This window comes from Balaenoptera ricei, chromosome 1, assembly GCF_028023285.1.
Source record: "Balaenoptera ricei isolate mBalRic1 chromosome 1, mBalRic1.hap2, whole genome shotgun sequence".
In the NCBI taxonomy this organism is placed as follows: Eukaryota; Metazoa; Chordata; class Mammalia; order Artiodactyla; family Balaenopteridae; genus Balaenoptera; species Balaenoptera ricei.
In genome coordinates, this window is record NC_082639.1 from 37,182,576 (window position 1) to 37,205,862 (window position 23,287).

Sequence of the window (23,287 nt, forward strand, 5' to 3'; positions counted from 1 at the left end):
CAGAAGACCTAAACAGACATTTCTCCAAAGAAGATATACAGATTACCAACAAACACATGAAAGAATGCTCAACATCACTAATCAGAGAAATGCAAATCAAAATGCAAATCAAAACTTTAATGAGGTATCACCTTACACCGGTCAGAATGGCCATCATCAAAAAATCTACAATCAATAAGTGCTGGAGAGGGTGTGGAGAAAAGGGAACTCTCTTGCACTGTTGGTGGGAATGTAAATTGATACAGCCACTATGGAGAACAGTATGGAGGTTCCTCAAAAAACTAAAAGTAGAACTACCATACAACCCAGCAATCCCACTACTGGGCATATACCCTGAGAAAACCATAATTCAGAAAGAGTCATGGGGGCTTCCCTGGTGGCGCAGTGGTTGAGGGTCTGCCTGCCAATGCAGGGGACATGGGTTTGAGCCCTGGTCTGGGAGGATCCCACATGCCGCGGAGCAACTGGGCCCGTGAGCCACAACTACTGAGCCTGCGCGTCTGGAGCCTGTGCTCCACAACGAGAGGCCGCGACAGTGAGAGGCCCGTGCACCGCGATGAAGAGTGGCCCCCGCTCACTGCAACTGGAGAAAGCCCTCGCACAGAAACGAATACCCAAAACAGCCAAATAAATAAATAAATAAATAAATAAAAAGAGTCATGTACCACAATGTTCATTGAAGCTCTATCTACAATAGCCAGGACATGGAAGCAACCTAAGTGCCCATTGACAGAAGAATGGATAAAGAAGTTGGGGCACATATATACAATGGAATATTACTCAGCCATAAAAAGAGACGAAATTGAGTTATTTGTAGTGAGGTGGATGGACCTAGAGTCTGTCATACAGAGTGAAGTAAGTCAGAAAGAGAAAAACAAATACTGTATGCTAACACATATATATGGAGTCTAAAAAAAAAGGTTCTAAAGAACCTAGGGGCAGGACAGGAACAAAGCAGTCATAGAGAATGGAGTTGACACAGGGAAGAGGAAGGGTAAGCTGGGACAAAGTGAGAGAGTGGCATGGACATATATACACTACCAAATGTAAAACAGATAGCTAGTGGGAAGCAGCCGCATAGCACAGTGAGATCAGCTCCGTGCTTTGTGTCCACCTAGAGGGGTGGGATAGGGAGGATGGGAGGGAGATGCAAGAGGGAGGAATATGGGGATATATGTGTATGTATAGCTGATTCACTTTGTTATACAGCAGAAACTAACACACCATTGTAAAGCAATTATACTCCAATAAAGATGTTAAAAAAGAAATCACAAATCCTTATTGATTTAAAATAAAAGTACTCTTTGACTTACAACAAATGATGTAACCTTTTAAAAACAAGTGTGAAATTCAATGTTTAGGAAAAAAAATTATTTAACTCCAAACTGGCAAATAATGTTGCACCTTTACCATAATTGTGATCAGTCCTGTGCTCCTCACATCAGTATCTGATCTGCAACACTCACACCCTGTACACCCAAGCACAAAGTGAAGGCTCTTGCACAACATCCACAACTTAAAGATATGGTAATTTCAATTCCAGCAGGCACTGCCTCAGATTGGAATTTATCTGGCGCTGTATAACTCCCATAACATCTGATGTTACGTTGAAAAGAGCTCTGGACCCCTAAGGGTCAAAAGACCTTAGTCTGAGTTCTGGTTCTGCCACTTACAGGTGAGGTAACAAGGGGCCTGACATTTAAAACTCTCAGCGTCCTCAGTTTCTAGAAGGGAGACTGGTGGTTAAGTTCACAGGCCCTCAAGTTAGACTGCCTGGGTCTGAATTCTAGTTCTACCATGAATTAGCTGTGTGATCCAGGTCAAGCTACATAACTTCTCCAAGCTTCAGTCTTAATTTTCTAAGATGAGAATAATTACAGGTTCTACTTCACAGAGATTTATGAATGTTAAATGAGTTATCTATGTAAAGCACACATAATAATGTCAATCCCATGACAAGCATTTTGTGTTTGATATTCGACAGGTCATGGAAGCCTTCTGTGCCAGCTGAACCATAATTCTGGTCCCTGTATTGCTATTCTTGCTTCCTAGGTTGCGTTTCTCCTGTGCCTAGTATTTAATCACCTTCTAGACTTTTAAGACTCAGTTCAAGAACCACCTTGCCTAAAAAGCCATTCCTATCCATTCCCACCCTCCTGGAGAAGTAACTCTTTTCTCCTTAAGTGCCTTCACTCTACTATGTACAGATCATCTCTACCTTTACAGGCTGTATTGCGCATTTATTTAAATGTCTATTTCCTATGAGTTCCTTGACTGTCGCTGCTGTATCCCCAGTACGTGACACAACTCCCGTCAGATGCTAGGCACTCAATCAGTGCTCTGTGGAATGAGCATCTGTGAACCTCACAACAACCCCGTGGTAAGACTCAAGCTCAAACATTAGAACCCAGGTCACTAGGTTCACAGAGGTTCCTGCTCTCAATGAGGCTCTGGGTGATAAGCATGAACATAACCATCCATGATACCAGGCAGCCTGTCAAATGTCTCAGTGTCACTACCACGACTCTGGGTGATGGGAATCAAGGCAAAGACTCGTTAGCCACTCAAGTTTTAGAGGGGGTGTTCATGGCATCCCAGACCTGCCTCGGTCATAGCACTCACTGCCTTCTCCTTTTGTAAACTGGTAAGATAAAACACCGTTATCATAACTGATCTCTCAGCCAGATCTTATTGTATTTCACTGTCTTGCACCCAAACAACCAAAAACAGAATAAATGAACGAAGAACTTAAGTGTAAAGGACTAGGCACTGTGCTCAGGGCGTCTGGTCCTGGGTCTGGTGCTCACTCGCTGTGACTTCTAGCAGATCCTCCCCTCCCTGAAACTCAGTTTCCCCATCTGTTGCACGAGGTGGCTGGCTCGGATTCTCCCCGAGCTTCCTTCTAGCTCGGGCACTTGGCTCCGCGGCCGGGTCGGGCAGGCACTCGAGCTGGCGACTCAGACTCTGCACCCCCGCCAGCCGCTCAGGCCCTTCTTAACCAGGCTCGAGGAGCCCGCCTCCCTCCGGTGCAGCGAGGCCCGGTGGCCTCCACCGCGCGGCTCACCCCACCAGCCAGCTCGTGCGCGGCCTGGCAGCGCACCAGCCGCAGCTTTACCTCAGGTCCCCGCGTGCCACAACCGCTGGCTCTGGTGGCTCCCCACACCGCCGCCGACTGACAGCCCAAAGGCGCAGGCGCGCGATGGCCGGGCAGATCGATGGGACGATCTGGGCAGGCCCGCGGAGAAGGAACGAGCACCGAGTGATAGATGCCGGCCGAGAAGGGCATGGCGGGGAGGAGGGGAGGAGGCGAGGAGGTGGGGCCGCCTGAGCCTTTTCGTTCGTTCACACATCACCAAGGCCCATTGAGCGTCCCTCACAGGGCAGGGGAGCTAGAAAGAGCCTCTTCCTTCAGGCAGTTCTCCTTCTAGGACCTGGCCTCAACTGCCACTCTGCGAAAAGAGAGCTCTTTGGGAGCTGCGGTTTGGGGCTAGCCAGTGGAGAACTCACCAAGGATTGCCAAGGTTTTCTATGTCCAGTGAGGTCTAACGTGGCGACTCAGCGTTGGCTTTCTGAACCAGACTATTATGGTATGGAAAACATCCACCTGTAGCCATCAAAACAGTTGGTCGGGGGTGTGGGATTAGGGAAGATCTCATTGAGATGGTGACACTGAACAGTGGCTTGGAGAGAGTGAGTCAAATGGATATCTTGGGTAACAGCCTTCCAAGAAGACTAGCCAGCAAGTGCAAAGGCCCTGAAGAGAGATGGCAAGTTCAAAGAACAGCAAGGAGACCAATATGGCTAAAGCAAAGTAAGCCAGGGGGAGAGTGGATGATGGCAGAGGAGGCTAGAGAGGCAATGGGGGAGAGGGCGAAGAATTCAGATCCTGTGGGTCTTGTAGGCCGTTGTGAGGACCTTGAATTATGCAGAGGAGCAGCGATATAACGGTTTTTAAAGGGATCACTTTGGTTGCTGTGTTGAGAACAGACTCCCTGGAAGCAGGGGCAACTGCACGGGAGAACCCAAACACCTGAGTCTAGACTCCAACAGCTGTGAGAGATAATAATAAAAGAATTTTTTTGTTTTAAGCAGTAAATTTTGACACAGATTGTTAAGCTACATTATCTGATTTTTTTTTTTTCTTTTTCTTTTTTTTTTTGCTTTGCTGCATGGCTTGCGGGGATCTTACCAGGGATTGAAGCCAGGCCAGGGCAGTGAAAGCACCGAGTCCTAACCACAGGGCCACCAGGGAATTCCCTAAACTACATTAGATAGCAGGAACAATGGTCATTCTCTCACACACACATTCCTGCAATTTCCTAATCTTTTGGAAGCTTCCTCTTTTTCTATCCATCTCTTAAATCTTGAGTTGCCTTAGCTCCCTGCCAGTTAGGAGGCAGAGTCTAATTTCTGCAATAAAAATAAACGAGTTTGACTTCATTCAACATTATTTATTGCGTGCCTAATATGTGCCAACCAATATCTTAGATGCTAGATGCTGGGGATACAGCAAGCAATGAGAAAGATAGGACTTGTAATTTTCCCCAGACTTTTAGCCAGAAGAATAGGAGCTCAGCTTAGAACTTACTAAGAAAAAGTCCTGAGCCACATCCATAACACCAGCCTATCCCTGCCCTGCCTCTCCTTCACTTTAGAATGCTGGTGATGAGTTATTGGGAAATTATTTGTTTTAACTCAAAACACTGAGTTGGTAAAAGGGAGCCAAGCCGTGAAGTGACTGATTTGGCCACAAGAGACCTGAAACTTGACTACCCTTTCCTTCTGCAGCAAGATTCTCTCTCTCCTTGGTATTAGCCCAAGCAAGCAGAAGCCTTGGGAATTATAGCATGGTTTTGAGGTAAGAACTAGTTATGAAGTAAGAACAGCATTCAACTTCATATCTGTCACCCATTTTTTTAAATTTAATTTTATTTATTTTTTATACAGCAGGTTCTTATTAGTTATCTTTTTTATACATGTTAGTGTATACATGTCAATCCCAATCTCCCAATTCATCCCACCACCCCCCACACACACACTTTCCCCCCTTGGTGTCCATATGTTTATTCTCTACATCTGTGTCTCTATTTCTTCCTTGCAAACCAGTCATCTGTACCATTTTTCTAGATTCCACATATATGCGGTAGTATACGATATTTGTTTTTCTCTTTCTGACTTACTTCACTCTGTATGACAGTCTCTAGGTCCATCCACGTCTCTACAAATGACCCAGTTTCGTTCCTTTTTATGGCTGAATAATACTCCATTGTATATATGTACCACATCTTCTTTATCCATTCGTCTGTCGATGGGCATTTAGGTTTCTTCCATGACCTGGCTATTGTAAATAGTGCTTCAATGAACATTGGGGTGCATGTGTCTTTTTGAATTACGGTTTTCTCTGGGTATATGCCCAGTAGTGGGATTGCTGGGTCATGTGGTAATTCTATTTTTAGCTTTTTTAGGAACCTCCATACTGTTCTCCGTAGTGGCTGTATCAATTTACATTCCCACCAACAGTGCAAGAGGGTTCTGTCATCCATTTTAAATGCTCATGTTTAAACTAGCAAATGTTTTCAGGGAGCTAGAGGACTTTCTCCTCTAGTTGAGGAAAGTAGTTGAGGGATTACTTCAGTTTAAACTCACTCTAAATTATTCCCTTAGGGCAGCAGTTCTCAAACGTTTTGGTCCCTGGACCCTTTACACTCTTAAAAATTATTGGGTGTAAAGCAACTATACTCCAATAAAAATTAGTTGAAAAAAATTATTGGGGGCTTCCCTGGTGGCACAGTGGTTAAGAATCGCCTGCCAAGGCAGGGGACACAGGTTTGAACCCTGGTCCGGGAAGATCCCACATGCCACGGAGCAACTAAGCCCATGCGCCACAACTACTGAGCCTGTGCTCTAGAGCCCATGAGCCACAACTACTGAGCCCTCATGCTGCAACTACTGAAGCCCACGCACCTAGAGCCCGTGCTCTGCAACAAGAGAAGTCACCACAATGAGAAGCCCATGCACCACAAGGAAGAGTAGCCCCTGCTCGCCACAACTGGAGAAAGCCCACGTGCAGCAACAAAGACCCAATGCAGCCAAAAATAAATAAATAAAATAAATTTCTAAAAAAAAATAAATGATTGGTAACCCCAAAGAACTTTTGTTTGTATAGATTGTATCTGTTGATATCTACCATATTAAAAATTCAAACTGAGAAATTTTAAAAACAGTAATTCATAAACAAATAGAAACAATTAAACCTATTACATGGTAACAGTAACATTTTAATGAAAATATAACTATGTTTCCAAAGCAAAAAAATTAGAAGAATGCAATGGTTTCATCTTTTTGCATGTCTCATTAATGTCTAGCTTAATAGAGAACAGCTGAATTTTCTCATCAGTTGGGATACGTTGTTTCGGGTGATGAAAACCCAACCTCACACAGATACATCGTTGGAAAAGGGAAAGTTATTTTAATAGCCTTTGTCAGATAATGGGGGTATTCTTCGATACTACACACCAAACTCAATAAGTGGTAGTTTGTTAAAGATTAGTTGCGATGTAGAATCATTTATATCAATGACCATTTTGTACTCTTATAATACTTGCACTTTGAATGGGCATTTTACCCATGCATGATTTTGCAACTTGACGCACTGATCATTTGTAAAATACTGGTTCACTAGGTTATGTAGATCTTCCCAATGTTGGCTCATTATACAATATTTTTAAAGTCACATGTGTTAATATCACCACCAATCTCATTAGAAAAGTCCTTAAGAATGTTGGCAAGCTGTGATGACAAATACAAGTTTCCCAGACTTCTGATTTTCTCTTGAAAGCTCAAATATTATCACTGTTAGTGGTTTTCCTTGAAGTGACTGGCTTACTTCACTCATTTTGATAATTTTTTGTCCACAGTTTGTCAGTTGTTCTTTCAAGTAAATATAGTGTTTTGTGAAAAAAGCAGTAGGTCAAAAATCAAACAATGGCCCAAGTGCTTTTCTGGAGACGACTATCATACTTCTTTCATATATGCACAGAAGTTTTACATGTGTACTTCCTGTTTCATCACATAGAATATTAAAAAGATGTGTACTCAAGGACAAAGATTTAATAAAATTATTTTATTGCCTCATCACAGACATTAAGTGAAACTTACTTTGTTTTATTATTTTTTTATTTTAATTTTAATTTTTATTGCAAGTGTGTGGCAGTGAAGAATACAGTGACTATTAATACAGTTTGGTATCTCTGATTTGATTGATGCTAAAGCACCAGCAGTTTTATCCACCATTGCTTTTGTACCATCAGTGCAGATATCAGTGCAGCAAAAGAGGCAGATAGTGTTTTAGTATTATTATAAAAATAGCCTTGACCTGATAGATCCCCTGAAAGGGTCTTGGGGACTCGCTGAGGTCCACGGAGCTTACTTTAAGAACTGCTGCCTCGTGGACTTCTTGCTGGCTCCCACTGCTTCTAGTCCTTACATTATGGCACTCACCACAAAGGACTGTCATCTCCTTTTTCATGTCTTCTGTATCACACTGGGAGCCCCCTGAGGACAAAGGCTGTATCTTATTTACTTCTCTCTCCACACATCCTAGCACAGGATCTGGGACATGCTAAGTAATAATATTAAACAAATTAGAAATTTCTCAGAAATTTCCCTTCATCCTCCCATTTGGTGGTAGGAAAGCTGGGCTGAGGGCCTGGGTCACTGACAACATCTCTTCTTCGAAACACTTCTTTTCACTAAGTCAATCTACATTATTAGCCCTCATGCCTAGCCTCATTCTTATTATTTACTTTTAATTATTAATTACACAGGAAGTATTTAATAAATGCTTGTTGAATACAGGCTATTCCCTATAATGTGTTTCCTGTTCACATTTCTTCCCTAAGGGACATTTATGTGTATGTGTTTGTATGTGGTGGGGAAACAGTTTAAGAAGGTCAAGCTCTAAAGTTCTCTTTAAACTATGGGAGACAAAAGAAACCTTTCAAAAGTTGGGCCTTGGCTCAGAAATACTCTTCCCACGGTCTGCAAGAGATCTCTCTTTGGGAATTTACTGGCCACATCACAATATTCATCTACTCCATCTGGCTGAAGGCTTGTCAGTGGGGCAGGGAATTATTATTTTTAGAGTGCTGAGTGAAAGATAAAAGTGAAAAGAAACTCTACTTTGGCAACCAATTGCAGGTCCCAAAATATTTGTGTTTTATTTTTGTACATAAGCCCAGCAGTTTCCTAATAGATTCATGACAAGTTAGACAGCTAATGATGCTCCAGTGTTTACATAAAGAGCTTGGAAAGAAATTTCATTAACTTCATTAATATTGAAGGAATTCAATATTTCCTTTCAAGCACACAGAATTTTCATTGTTGGTGGTTTTGAAGGTCAGAATCTGGACATTTATGCTCTAAACTGATGGGCCAACTTTAAAAATAAGTGATTTAATCAATTTTAAAATTTTCTTCCTTTATTGAAAAACTTTTCAGATGGCTGATTTTCCTTGATTTTAAATTGGAAAGTATGGTTTATTGGCCACCGTTCATTTATTTATTGAGTGACTACTATGTGCCAAGAATAGTTTTAGGCTCTTAGGATATATTAGTGAACAAAAAAGGATCCAGCCTTCATTGTAGCAGGGAGAGGCAGCATAAATTATAAGGAAGTTTAAATAATAAATGAGTAAACTGTACCATATACTAAAAGGTGATAAGTACTTTGGGAATACGAAAAAGTTAGGCAGGGAGGAGGGACAGGGAGAGGAAGAACACCATATTGACAGCATAAAGTCTTAGAATTTTATAGAGGTTATTGAAATTTGTGATCTATGTCTCATTTAAATCTTTCCACAACTTTTTAAAAAAAATTTTATTTATTTATTTATTTGGTTGTGCCAGGTCTTAGTTGCAGCTTGAGGGCTCCTTAGCTGCAGCTCACCAGTTTAGTTGTGGCATGCAAACTCTTAGTTGCGACATGCATGTGGGATCTAGTTCCCTGACCAGGGATCAAACCCAGGCCCCCTGCATTGGGAGCACAGAGTCTTAACCACTGCGCCACCAGGGAAATCCCTTTCCACAACTTTCTATCTAATAAATTTAGAAATGGATACAAAAGGAACAGGTGAGATCAGTAAAAATGGTGAAGTTCCTCCAAAAATTCTCTCCTCCATAAAAGCAAATTGTGAGAATCAACTTGGATCATGTTGGATGTGCATCCATGAATGAACAATCATGTCGCTTTTTAAAGTCTGTTGGTAATTAGTCACTGCACATCTCTTACTCAGTTCATTCACAGGCAGCAAAGAATGTAGTTGTGTTGCTTCCTTGTCTTCCAGTGATAAACCCATGTGACATTAAAAAAAAAAAAAAGGATAATTGAGAATTGGCCAACAAAATGAAAGTGCAGCAAATAAATGAGAAGTGATAATGCTGGAAGTGAAATTCAAATTGAGCATAAATGGAGTCGTATCATGGGGAAGTTAACATTTCTGTCTTGAAAGAGTATAGATATGCAGCCAGAAGGACTTAGTGAGGGCAAGCTTATCCACATAAATGAGGAAAGTGGCTGTGACAAAAAGGATGAAGGTGTCCCAGAGGAAGTGATGTCAGCAACAACTTCACATGAAAGGAATTCTCAGAGAGATTTCATGAGATTGAAAGTACAAAGAATAAAATGTTGGAAGGTGATCCAAACTTAGAAAGGAGTATGACCATTCACCAAGACTTAGAGTAAATGCTTGCTCCATATTATGACAAGAAAAAAGAGGTAAGCACTGCTCAAACTACTCTTTTTTTTTTTTTTTATGAAGAAGCCTCAGAAACTAGGGACTGAGGGAGGTTGTTTTTATTTATTTATTTATTTATTTTTGGCTGTGTTGGGTCTTCGCTTCTGTGCAAGGGCTTTCTCCAGTTGCGGCGAGTGGGGGCCACTCTTCATCTCGGTGCGCGGGCCTCTCACCGTCGCGGCCTCTCCCGTTGCGGAGCACAGGATCCAGACGCGCAGGCTCAGTAGTTGTGGCTCACGGGCCTAGCTGCTCCGCGGCATGTGGGATCTTCCCGGACCGAGGCACGAACCCGTGTCCCCTGCATTGGCAGGCGGATTCCTAACCACTGTGCCACCAGGGAAGCCCTCAAACTACTCTTGATAAGCGTTTTACAAAGAAAGCAATTTAATTCTTAAATCTTCTAAATGCTTTAGATTTCAATGTACTAAATAAATATTAGTTTTACTAGTTTTTCGTTTCCTTGTACATTTATAATTGTAGGAGAGTTTTTAATGTTTTAACAAAACATTTGTCATGGAAGAGTGGTAATTTCCCCCATTGATTACTATTATTTTTTAAAGTTGTTTGTTTATTTATTTATTTACTTTTGGCTGCGTTGGGTCTTCGTTGCTGTGCGCGGGCTTTCTCTAGTTGCGGCGAGCGGGGGCTACTCTTCGTTGCGGTGCGCGGGCTTCTCGTTGTGGTGGCTTCTCTTGTTGCGGAGCACGGGCTCTAGGTGCGCGGGCTTCAGTAGTTGCAGCGTGTGGGCTCAGTAGTTGTGGCTTACAGGCTCTAGAGCGCAGGCTCAGCAGTTGCAGTGCACGGGCTTTGTTGCTCCGCGGCATGTGGGATCTTCCTGACCAGGGATCAAACCTGTGTCCCCTGCATTGACAGGTGGATTCTTAACCACTGTGCCATCAGGGAAGCCCCTCCCCCCACTTGATTATTAAGATCTCTTTGCATGGTTTCAAAGTGCAGGATCATTTTTACAGCCTGGTACTACTGTGCAAAATGAAGATTTCTTATATATTAAAATTTAGCATACAATGATGATAAGCATGTGAAAATGCAGCATTTCAAAGCAATGGTAAAGGATAGGTACTTCACAAAAGGAAGCTGAGGGACTTCCCTGGTGGTCCAATGGGTAAGACTCTGTGCTCCCAATGCAGGGGGCCTGGGTTTGATCCCTGGTCAGGGAACTAGATCCCGCATGCATGCCACAACTAAGAGTTTGCATGCCACAAGTGAGAAGTGTGCATGCCACAACGAAGATCCCGCGTGCCACAACTAAGACCCGGTGCAGCCTAAATAAATAAATATTTTTTTAAAATTACTGTTAAAAAAAATAAAAGGAAGCTGAGGAAACTGGCAAAGGATTTGGAAAACCTGTGGCTGTTGTCTGTTGTCCATGGTCAACATGTGGTTAAGCCAGGATATGAATACAGGCAAGCTAACTCTAGAGAATGTGCTCCTAACTAGTATACTATATTGCTTTCCTGTGGTGTGTATCCAATATATGGTTTCTTCCATAAAGAAAAAGAATTTTAATTCATAAAAATTAAAAATTTTGTATATTAGGAAAGAACATATATGAAATTAAATGGCAAAGTACAGACTGGGAAAACATATTTATAACACCTGACACAACAAGGGGTTTAATATACAGGACATAGTGCCTTAGTTAACATGTCAGCAGGCTTTGGAGCTGGCAGACAACAATCCAAATTGTAGCTTCATCACTTACTACTTACGTGACCCTGGGCAAGTTACTAACTAATCTTTGCTTTAGGTTTCTCATCTGGAAATGGGCATAATAATAGTACTTACTTCATAGAGTTGCTGAGAAGATAAAACAAGATAACATATGTATAGCATCTAACACAGTGCTTTGCTGTGCTTATTATATTAGTACTATGCAAAGATTATTATAAATCAATAAGAAAAGAATAATGAAAATAATAGAAAAATGGACAAAAATACATAAAGAGCAGTTCATGAAGAAGAAAAACAATTGTTCAATATAGTAAATAACCAAAGCAATGCAGATTAAAATAAAAATCATATAATTTTTCTGCACATTAAACTAAATGCCCAAGGTTGGTAAGAGTTTAGGAAATAGATACTGAAGGGAGTGAAAACTGATACATCCTTCCTAGAGGGCAATTTGGCAGATTGATGAAGTGATTTTAGGAACTTAGTCTAAGAAAATAAATAGGTAGGCAAGGGTATATGCATGAGGATTTTTTTTTTTTTTAGTTCATTTATTTATTTATTTATGGCTGCGTTGGGTCTTCGTTGCTATGCACGGGCTTTCTCTAGTTGCGGTGCGTGGGCTTCTCATTGCGGTGGCTTCTCTTGTTGCGGAGCATGGGCTCTAGGCGCACAGGCTTCAGTAGTTGTGGCTCATGGGCTCAGTAGTTGTGGTTCGCAGGCTCTAGAGCGCAGGCTCACTAGTTGTGGTGCATGGGCTTAGTTGCTTCGTGGCATGTGGGATCTTCCCGGACCAGGGCTCGAACCCGTGTCCCCTGCATTGGCAGGCGGATTCTTAACCACTGCTCCACCAGGGAAGTACCTGCATGAGGATGTTTATTATAACATTTGTAATTTTCAATACGAAAATTTGTAAACAACCTTAATGTCCATCTGTAGAGGGTTTTAAATGAATAAAAGTTATGAAATTCCTTACAATGTAATACAATGCAGCCAATAAAAATAATGGTTAAAATGAGTATCTGCCTTGTTCCAGTGACCATTATTTCCTGCTTGGATTCCTCCTTGCCTCCAGTTTCTCTCCCTGTCAACTCATTCTTTACGAAGCTGCCAAAGGCAAATCTAATCATGTCACTCCCTTGCTTAACCCTCTCATGCCGGCTCAATGCAAAACCCTCAAAGAGCCTCCAAGGCTGGAGTCTTAATCTCTTTCTTCCCTTCACACTCCAGTTAACATGCTTCTCAGCTGGCCTTTGTATCATTATTCTCCCTAAGGATTTAGCATTTCTCTGAGCCACTTTGGTTAGAATCATCCTGTTCTGTCTTTTGACGAAACCCTTCATTTCACCTTTGGAGCTCTTACGTAAATGTTATTAAATGTTGTTTATGCCATTATCTGTTTAATATATGTCTTTTCCATTAAAGGTTAAATCCCAAGAGGGACAAAATTATCTGTTTAGCCACCGTTTTACCCATTGCACCTAGTGTGATGCCTGACATAGCTGTTCCATGCAGTCACTGAATGAATGAAGAACTAGCTACAAACTATACAGTGGGACTCCAATTTGGTAAAAGAGGAACCAAAGACTGTGTGGCCGGTACCAGACAGAAACGGACTACCTCCTGCAGGCGCGTGCTGGCCACGCCCTTCCCTGAAGAGGAGAGAAGGGGGAAAGGCGCGCCGGGCGGGTGGGACAAGGCAGCGGGAGCTTGGCGGGAAAGCCGAGCTGCGGGGGAGTCGCGGCCTCTGGGGCTCTCGTGCCTCCAGCTCCCTGGGCGGAAAGGGGCTGCCGGAGGAGGGGGCACGTCTCCTGTGGACCACCCAAGGCGCAGGGGTCGGGGAGCCGTAAGGCGAGTGCTGACGGAGAGGCTCATCTGGAGAGTCAGACTCCGAATTACGGGGAGGCAGTCTTCGGGGTGCGCACAGCCCCAGGGTAGGGGCTCAAAGCCAAGGCCGAGCTTCCCGCCAGGGCAGCGTCAGGGCGCGCCCTAGAGGACGGCGTGGAGAAGCGATGGGAGAGCGCGACTTCTGGGGGGACTGCACCCGCACGATGCTCTTCTAGACAGCACCTTAGCTGTGTGGTACCTGGAGGCGGCGTGTGGGGGTGGGTGGCAATGCCGCTGCCTCCTCTTCTGTCACATCCTGATTTGGGTGTCTCTCAGCCAGGGCAAGGCTCTGTCCTCTAGGAGGTCAGATTCTTCTGCCCACCTGGTTACTGAAGGTGAACTCCCATCCTCTAAATCGCCACACCCATCCCGGAAGATGCCAGGCCAGCTCTCTTTCCCCCTTCTGGGCAGAGGACGCCTTATTTCCCTGCTTAGCTCCAGATTTCATCTTTGCCATTGAGAAGCCCCACCACTCCCACGTTGACACACATCTCCTTTGCTCCCAGCAGGACCCTGAAGTCCTGGAACAGTCTTCTTTAACATCCCTCGGGAGCCCAATAAACACACTCTGAAGGAATGAATGCATCCATTTATTCAACTTTCCCATGTACGAGAGCTTCTTTGATGGAGTGTCACAGAGGCCCTTAAGGGAGGGAGGGCTGGGGCAGGGACGTGCATAAAGCCTAGGAAGAGGTTTAAAGTCTAGGCTTTATTTTAGAGTTGGGTAAAGAGGAGCTATTGAAGATTTCAGAGAGGACATAACTGGCCTTAACCCGTGCAAAGTCTTGGGGGTAAGACAGCAGACAGGGAGTCAGGCTGGACGTGATGCAGAAGTGATGAATAGGGGGTGGTAGTGGTAGTATAGATTTAATGTTGAATACACGTATGTTCTGAGCCAGGGACGGTGGTGGCACTTTGTCAGCTGAGACTTAGTTGGAGAAAGAAAGTCAGAACTCACACCTTGGGGTTGGAGGGAGAGGAGGAAAAGACCAATATGTGAGGGAGAGGATGTTCAGCAGTTTCTTCATTCTTGGTTCAGGTGACCAAGGAGGATGGCCATCATTCCCTATCCATCCCTGGAGCCTTGTGCGGGGAGGAGCCTCCATCCTCCCCTCTCCCCCTGAGTTTTTAGTTTTGAGTCCAGGCTGAAACCAGAGAAGAACAAAAAGAGAAAAAAATGAGCTGAAAACTGAAGCAAAGTCCATGGGGTGGGGAGCTAGAAGGCCCCCTTCAAGTAGCTCAGGCCTGGCAGCTTGTGCTGGGCTTGTGGAAGATTCCTCTCACAGATGCGAAATAATGCTGGAAGCAACCCGAGCACGTGTAGGGCTTGAGGGTCTGCGGGGCTGGGCCACCAGTATCAACCCACTGCTCCACTCCAACCGCACCCAAGGGCAGAGTGCGCTGGCTTCCTGGGTGAGGCTGAGTGGGACCCGCGCAGGAGCAGTCCTGCTGGCCCGCGGCTGCCCCCTGGCGCCGACTCACTCCTCCCAAGGGCTCATGTCGGTGTCGATGGCCACACAGTTGTATGCAGCGTAGCGGAGCTTCTCCTCACACACCTTGGCACTGCAGGGGGCAGGGAGCTAATCAGCGCCAGGTGTAGAGGTCCCTCCATCACAACCAGGGGCTTTGTGGCTCCAATTTGTGCACCCAGTACCCGAAGCCCTCCTCCACCCTAGGATGCCACCCTCCCCGCCCGCCCCCCCCCCCCACTCCCCAGGCTGGAACCTAGGAAACCCACCTGGCATAGTGCGGTAGGAAGAGGGTGCTGGAGCAGGTGGAAGACTCAGGCAGCGCATCTGTGGTCTCATAGCTGGGGGCGTGGAGGGACCAAAGATCAGAAAGAATTGCAGGGGCACAAGGCAGGGGTCTGACACGTGAATATGTTTGTGGGGCAGGGCAGAAGGCCAGCCACAGCCTCCTTCGACTGGACCTCCCCTCCCCATCCGCACTCACCCCAGCTTGTCCGGGTAGATGTAGATCCGAGCTGGCAGACGGCTGCGGCCTGTGACAAAGCGCAGGAAGCGGCTCCGGTCCTCTAGATGGAGGAGAAGGAAATCAGTGCCCGTGTGCTGATCGTGGAAGAAGTTCTTCAGCTTCAGCCCTGTCTCTGTATCCCAGGAGTGGAGTCCGAACCCAGACATTACTCTGCCCTTTCCACTGACCGTTGGTGAAGTTGTTCAGTGCCTCCCAGAAATACTGCACCCGTGTGTCAGATGGCTCGAAGTCTTCAAACCGGGCTGGTGGGGACAAAACCAGACGGAATTAATTCTTAGGTCCTTAAGCTCCACCCTGGGACTGCGCTGCCCTGCCCCACACTCACTGAGCTTGCGCAGAGCATCCACAGTGACCTCTGGGTCCCCGCACACCTTCTTCTCCAACTCTTGCCACGTTAGCAAGTCCAGCACAGCCTGTGGCACCACTTTCAGCAGACCTGCTTGCATGGCTGACACCTGCGGAGGAGGGAAAGGGCCTGGCTGGGGAAGAGGGCACAACTCCCAGCTCAGCGTGTGGTGGGGACCCTTGGCCTCCACTCATGGAGACAATGTATCTCTGTACTTCACTGATCAGCAGGAATGTGGGGAGAGGGATGGTGGGGGCCGGAATTCTTGGGATTGGGTTCTGGTGGCCTATCAGGCTGGGCTCTGGCTATAAGGAGCCCAAAGCTCTCTGTTCCACTGGCCTCTGGGTAGTACCTGCTCCTTGCTCTCCTCTAGCCGTGCCTTCTGCACCAGTTGGATGAAACGGGAACGGTCCTCAAATCCCACCACGATGCCCGCACCCCCAGGGATCAGCTCCACCACCTGCTGGTCACTCAGCACAGTGGTGAAGGTTAGCTCCTTTCCAAATTTGAACTCAAATGTCTCCTTGTCCATTCCTTCCATCACTTCCAGGAGCTTTACCTGGGGGTTGAAGAGAGGCAGGAAGGTCATCTTTTCATTGTGAAGACAGTCCTTGTTTTTCCTCAAGAAGCTCACAGGGAAGCAGGAGAGGCAGCCAGGCAAGGCAGTCCTCACGCAGGCAATGAGGGCAGTGAGGGGGTTAGTACCAGGGCTGTGAAAGCATCAGGACGATGCTTAACCGGGCTTGGAGATCAGGGAAGGTGTCCTGGAGGAAGTGGCAGCCAAGCTGAGACCCAAATGATGGCTGGGAATTGGCTGGGCCACCAGGAAGTCAGGAGAGAGAACATCTTGGAAAAAGGTGGAAAGAGCAAAAGGCCTTAGGAATCTGTCTGGCTGGAGCCTGATCATGAACCAAGTGTCCAGAGATACAGGGGTCATGTAAGGCCTTTCCGGACTCTGCATTTTATCCTAAGCCCAGAGTGGATCTACTGAATGGTTTAAACAGGGAGAGTGAAATGAATTACTCTGGATGCTGGAGATCAGATGGGTAAGAATGGAGACAGGGACACTGACAACTTTTGCAGTCAGTGGTTGGGTCAGAAAAGAAAGTGGCTGAACCAGAGGGAAAGCAGTGAGATGGAAGAAGTGGACAGATTCCAGAGGCAGATGTGACAGAATGTGGGAGGTGAGGGAGAAGGAGGAGTGCAGAATGACCGTGAAGTGCTTGGCATGGGGAGGGGTGGGTGGTGGTGCCATCGTCAGACAGGGAGCCCTAGAGGGCAGTAGACTGGGGACAGGATGAAGAGTGTGTTGATCCTGAGGTGCCATCTTGGGACAGATGTCCAGCAGGTAAATGAATATATAGCCCCAGGCTTAGGAGAGAGGTTGGGGCTAGAGATAAGGAAGTAGGGGTCACCAGAATAGTGACAGTAGTTGAAGCTACTGGAGTACATGGGATTGGAGAGGGAGCACGTATGTGGTAAGAGAAGGTTCAGGACAGCCCTGGGGAGCAGCAACCTTGGGGGCTGGGCAGAGGAAACACTGGTTGTAGGCCCTAACTCACCAGCACAGAGTCCACAGCTGGGAAGTCCTTGCTCCAGCTCACCTCCTCACCAGAGAGCTGCTTCCACACGAAACCAGGCAGAGCCAGGACCTGTGAGACAAATACTACTGTCTTCTCACCCTGAGCTGCCCAGGTTTGGCTGGCTCTTCTTTCTTCCAAGAGCCAGGATTAATCTGGTGGGGTGCAGAATAGGCTACTCACCAGGAACTCCTTACCCCGAAGGGCAGCCCCCATCAGCTGTCCGATCCACTCGTACTTGGCAAAGTCTCGGCAGGAGGGGTTGGGCACATACATATCCCGGGCCTCACCCGTGCCATTGCCCTGTCCCCGAGACAGAGCTGTCAGCACGGCATGGGATGGACCCTACTTTGTTGCCCCAGATGCCTCAGAGACTTCCCTGAACACCTTCCACTGGGGGCCCTGAATGATCCCTCTGAATATACAGTAGCTCCTCCTTCCCTGTCTGTCCAGAGGCTGCCCCAGGCAACTCAGTCTCTCCTCTGCCCCATCTCTAGCTTAGCCGGGTACCTGGGAGGTTCACAGAGACAGAACAGCAGGAACAGTTTGGGAGGTAGGGATGGGAGATTACCTGGTTGGCCGTTCGGACAAAGAAGGGCAGAGGCACAGGGGTGTCCGCCGAGCTAGGGCACAGTTCTTCTGACATGTCTGCCAGGCTATCCCGGAAACCACCCCCTGAAATGACAGATAGATGCCCTCAGCTGGGGCACACAAAAGCCTCAGCCCCCATAATGGGGTAATAAGCAAGTCCCCTATCTGGTTAGCTGGTGATCTCAGAAGCCTCTACCACTCGAAGTAGGGTTGGACCCTTGTTATCGTCCCTCAGGGCCTCACCTTGGTCAATGATGCCTTCTGCAATGAATTTACACTCCCACCACTGGTCATAGCGCATGGGCCACCTGTAAGTAGGAGTGGGTCTCTGTCACCACACTGGGTCAAGGCTCAGAATGATGCACCTGCCCCGAGTCCACCCAGGAGTAGGGGCTACAGAGGGGTAATGGTGAGGGGACCAGAGGCAGTGCGTGGGTATACATGTGTACATGTATACCCTGAGCAGGTCCCTCGCCCCCATGCCATACCTGTAGTCCAGGGGCTTTTCATACTTGTCAGAGGGCTTGAGGCCTTCATAAACCTGGGGGGCAGGGGAAAGGGGAGGGAGTTGTGGGAAAGTCTGTGTCAAGACCTGGCCCCACTCTTGCCCAAAGACCTTGCTCAGGTCCCTGTTGGCCCAGCCCCCTAGGCCCCTTACTGACCCTCCCTCAGTCTGACCCCAGGTGGTCCAAACCTGGGTGAAGACAGCGTTCTTGCAGGCAGGGTCCCTTAAGGGGCAGGCACGGTGTTCCATGGCGAGGCGCCGGTTGATGTATAGGCGTGGCATGAAGCTGGGCTTGCTGCTCTCTGAGTCACGCAGGCACTGGGCCACCAGGCCTGGCCGCTGGCGTGACAGCAGCAGGAACTGCTTCACTTGCTGGGGAGGAGAGGTGGCCAGAGCAGGACCAGCAGGCAGTCAGCCTCTGTCCAGGCCCTGGAACCTTTCTCTATTCCTGGACCTAATCCCATGGTTCCAGTTCAAGCCTAGTCCATCCCTGGTCCTTGCTTCCAGTCTCTCCCTTAGTCTGGCCACCAGGGAGAGCTTTCTAAAACAAAAAATCCAACTTTGTCATTTCCTTACATAAATCCTTTCCAGTGGCTCCACTGACCAGGAATAAAGTCTGGCCCCGGGGCCGTCTGCTACCAGGGCCTGCTTCCTATCCACCTTCCCCCAGCCTCATCCCCATGTCATACTCACATCTACGAGCAGGCTTCTCTCACGTCATTTTGAGGTGCTGGTAACTCCCACTGTGCACCTTTTATGCAACCTGCCCTGTCCATGCTGTAACCTCTCCTCCCCGAGCTCTGTATATTTCACATGCTCTCTGGGGAATAGCACCCCAAACGTGACATTTTGACTATTTGTGTCTGGCTTTCTTCCTATGTTCCCAGAGCCCCACAAAAGCCCAGGCCTAGAGTAGGTCTAAGAACTCTCTGATGAAGAGTGAATAACTGCCTGAGCAGAAAGGGGGTGCCCAATGCCAAGACCAGTATTGCATGGGTCAGGCTCACCTTAATCTCACTGAAGGTGCCCAGCGTGTGGTCCCAGGCAGGTACCAGGTGGTGCAGGACGCTGTCTAAGATCTTTATGAATCTGGGGTGGGTGGGTAAAGATAGCTGCAGCTAAAGAGTTTGGTATGGATGCAAGACCCCCTCACTCCCCAACTCACAGGGACAGGAGAAGGCAGGGCCCAGGGACTGCTCTGCCTCTTGAAGTGGAACAGCTTACAGTATAAGACCTTGGGGGCCTCTTCCACACAGACATACAAGGCTCAGGACGGGGGACAAGGAAGGGCCTGACTGGCCCAGGACCACAGCCACCTCTGCAGGAGAACAGCTCTGCGGTACAGCACTTCCGGATCAGTGCCTTCCAGACGTGGATATCGCACCAGACTGGTGGGCTGGAACAGGTCTGCATTCAGCCCTAGTTCCCGCTGTCTAGATGACTTGATCTTGACCCCTCGAAGACGCACGTCAATCCCATCATCTAGAGGAAGGAGTTAAGAGTGAGATCACTTACTGTGCCTGCTGCCTTTTTGGCCCTCAGACCTGAGAAAGGCTCCTTAATGCTCAGCCTTTTGTTACCCCAGCCCCTAGAAACTTGGGACCTTTGGGATCCCCTCCTATAACCTGATTCTGATTATTATATTCTTTGCTAGTTCCTGTGTCCACCACTATAGTTTGGGGATGCCTGAGGGTCCCAACTCCGTTCCTCTTCCAGGTGAGCCCAAGCACTTCTATGGCTTTAAGGCAGGCCTCTTACTCAGCACCTTCCACCTGGCTTGGGCCCCAAAGCTTCAGATCCTAGAGTTAGTTCAGCTATCACCTTTACCTCAACTCCAAGCCCATTTCCTTCTCTCCACACTCACTGCCAGCTAAACCCCATCTACAAACTGGGCTCCCTTTCCCTCCTTAGGGCCTTAAGCCCCACCTCGGCACTCGACGATGCGGATCTCGATGACTGGGAGGTGGACGGTCATGTCCTCCAGGACACAGACATCCCCGATCAGGGTCCTGAGAGGATGAATGTGAGGCACTTTGGAGACCCCTTGTCTTCAGGGATTGCTGGGGTCTCGCTCGAACTTTTGCTTCCAACGTGGGCCAGATCCTACTGCTAGGATCATGTCCCACCTCCCACCCCAGGCCAGTTCACTCACTCGTCAATGCTCACATCACTCAGCTTCTTCAGGTTGTCCCCTTCACCCCCATAGATCACCACCCGCTTAGGCATAAAGTTGTCATCTGTGGTATCCACCGTGAGTAGCAGCTTCCTGAGGGTTAAGAGTGTGCACGTGGGTCTTTTACACTCACAGGCATGTGGCTCACCCACCCCGTCCTACTCAGAGCCCACTCACTTCACAATGGTGCCCTTTTTCATGGTAAGCCGTACCCAGTGCTGGCACTGGGACCCATCGCTCTCCCAGTAGGTGTCTGCATTGCTGTCTGTCAGGCAGGACACATTGAACTCCTCCTGGGGAGGGGCAGAGAGGTGGAATCAGTGTTTACCCCCACTCCCTGAACTGGGGGTGTGCTTTGGGCCAGGGAGCACAAGAGAGAAAGTACAGTGGAGCTGGGTTAGAAGCACATCTGGTATGGGTGGAGGTGTCTAGGGGTTCCTACATGACTTCCAAGATGGGGGGTTGGACTGAGTATGGCCTGTGGGGATTCAGATTTGGTCCTGGCCTAGAGGTGAGAGTTCTGGATCTAGCAAGATGTGACTACATCTTGTTTGGGGTGGGAGGAGTCCCAGCACCCACCGTGTAGGAGGAAACGTCTATGCTCTCCACATACTGCTTCACGCTACCCAGGTTCTCATCCTCTTTGCCCAGGTGGTCGTACAAGAAGTGGATCAGGTCCTCGTCGCACTCGTAGGTCCACGTCGGGGGCACATAGCTAAGCAACCCCAAGTCCCTAATTAGGTCGGGCCCAGACCTGGAGCTCCTTCCTCCCCATCCCATCCCAGCTCACTCACAGTAGCCTTTGTACGGCTTCTGTATATGCCTCGGCCGGCTGAGGCCTTGATCCCAGGCGATGCGAGTATGTCAGGTCCACCACCTGTTCCCATCTGTGCGCACAGAATCGGGGACGGGATGCGGAGACATCAGCGAGCAGCAGGAGACCCTGGAGCCTTCTCCAGATCTCTACCTCCTCTAAACTGCGCCTCCAGAAGCCCCACCCCAGCTCCCTTCAGGTCCCGCCCCTTTCTGCTGTAAACCCTGCCTCCACTCCAGATCCCACCACCCGGGCTTTGCCACACTAGGGCCCAGCAGTCTGACAGCAAGCCCCGCCCCTCCCAGTGCAGGACCTGAGCACCGGGCGGTAGTCCACTCCAAAGAGCTGCTGCTGCCGTTGGAGGTGGTCTGGAGTGTCGATGGGTACGAGGCGGGCCCCGCCTTCTGCCGGGCGGCACACCAGCAGCCAGCCTTCGTCTAACCCGCAGTCGCCCAGGTGTTCCGCCAGCTGCTCCTGCCGGGACGCGCCAGACGGGGACAGCCGTCAGGGAACCGCCGGCGGCAAGCCCTGCCCAGCCCACGGCAAAGGGCACCGAACGCTATGTCAGCTCAATATGGGGGAGGGGAGAGGAACAGCCAAGGGCTTCCCTGGTCCCGGGTCTTTTGCACCTTGGTCAGCTTCACCCAGAGCCCGTGGCCGTTGCACAGCTCCTCGCCCGTGGTGCGCACGCAGGCGCCGCGCCGGAGCTCGATGCTGTCGCGGGCGGCGCGGAGGGGCCCGGAGCCGGTACAGGTGGCCGGGCCCGTGGCTCCCACACGCAGCCCCGGGCCCTCCGCCTCCCACACTGGCAACAGCACGCGCGACGGTCCCGCCGGGTCCTTGTAAAGCTTGTAGAGCACCTCGCGCGGCACGAAAGCTAGCGCCGCCGGCAATGGCCGCCCAGCGCGGAGGCTCTTCGCTGCCTCCGCCAGGAAGCGCACGCGGCCCAGCAGCTGCCGCGGGGACTCTAGCGCCGCGCCCGGGCCCGGGCCCGCCATAGCGCGGTGACCCAGGGAAGCCCAGGGGCGATCCGGCCCCAGGAGCTTCCCGGAAGGCTGACGAAGCTTCCCACCAACCTTCAGCCCCGCCTTCGGCCAGCCTTCGCCGTAAGTTCTGGACTAGGCGCCCCGCACGTTCCCGCCGTATTTGTCCTGTGTACTCGGATACTCAATCCTGTTATCTGTTTCTGTGCCTCCCGCTCAGCCAACCAGACCCAAGTTCAGTAGTAGTTCCTACCTGATCAATCTACCCACTCCAATCCCATTGCTACTACCATTTAATCCCCACTGCTACTACCCTCATTCAAGCCACCATCCGTCCTATCTAGCCCGGAAAGTTGCAACAGCTATTTCTCAGATCCTCCGGCTTTCTGTTTTGCCTCCGTGCCCCCAGTGAGTCACACTACAACCAGAAGAATCTTTAAAAATCTGTTAGATATCCTCTCAGGCTCCCCATCCTAGGGGCAGTGTGACTAAAATGTTTGGGAAAATAACCTCCTCCTCAGCTCGGCTGCTGACAGGAGTCTTGAGTCATTTAGGCTTGATCCGGGTGGTTACTCCTAATCCCAGGACACTGGTGATCATTATCCAGTTTCTCCCAGTAATTCTGAACCAAACGAGAGGAAAGGCCGAGGTGGTTAGGGAGGAGGCAAAAAAACACGGACAGAAGCTGCTGGTGAAGTACAATCATGGAGGAAAAGGCAACTTGGTCCTGCCCCGTTTCTTTTGAAAGTTTACTGAGATATAACTCACACCATATAATTCACCCATTTAAAGTGTACTACTCACTGGTTTTTGATATATTACATTAATTTAAAAAAACAGTGGAAAATATATATAACAAAATTTGCAATCTTAACCGTTTTTTAAATGTATAATTATCTATTTCCAATACTTTTTCATCACCCCAAACAA

General features: G+C 48.3%; 2 protein-coding genes across 4 annotated transcripts in view; both read right to left on the bottom strand.

The window, feature by feature from the left end:
- EIF2B3 (eukaryotic translation initiation factor 2B subunit gamma) overlaps positions 1–3,181 on the bottom strand; it is a 153,745-nt gene extending 150,564 nt beyond the window's left edge. For both annotated transcript variants that reach the window (XM_059897914.1, XM_059897904.1), the window contains exon 1: positions 3,116–3,181. The gene's annotated coding sequence lies outside the window, so the exon portion shown is untranslated. The remainder of the gene's footprint in view (positions 1–3,115) is intronic.
- Positions 3,182–13,944: 10,763 nt separating this feature from the next.
- On the bottom strand, positions 13,945–22,465 carry HECTD3 (HECT domain E3 ubiquitin protein ligase 3). 2 transcript variants are annotated; one of them, XM_059921472.1, is made up of 21 exons: positions 22,004–22,465; positions 21,688–21,848; positions 21,355–21,447; positions 21,140–21,275; positions 20,738–20,853; positions 20,540–20,653; positions 20,314–20,396; positions 19,704–19,869; positions 19,395–19,476; positions 18,577–18,759; positions 18,371–18,423; positions 18,126–18,190; positions 17,863–17,966; positions 17,475–17,594; positions 17,274–17,363; positions 16,064–16,270; positions 15,691–15,820; positions 15,533–15,607; positions 15,324–15,405; positions 15,109–15,180; positions 13,945–14,515 (listed from the first exon to the last, which is right to left on the bottom strand). In XM_059921472.1, the coding sequence occupies exons 1-21, from the start codon at positions 22,370–22,372 to the stop codon at positions 14,437–14,439; spliced, it is 2,580 nt and encodes an 859-aa protein (XP_059777455.1). In that variant the 5' UTR covers positions 22,373–22,465; the 3' UTR covers positions 13,945–14,436. The 2 variants fall into 2 exon arrangements, with proteins under 2 accessions (XP_059777455.1, XP_059777446.1); XM_059921463.1 differs by having other exon boundaries at positions 13,945–14,933.
- Positions 22,466–23,287: the final 822 nt, after the last annotated feature.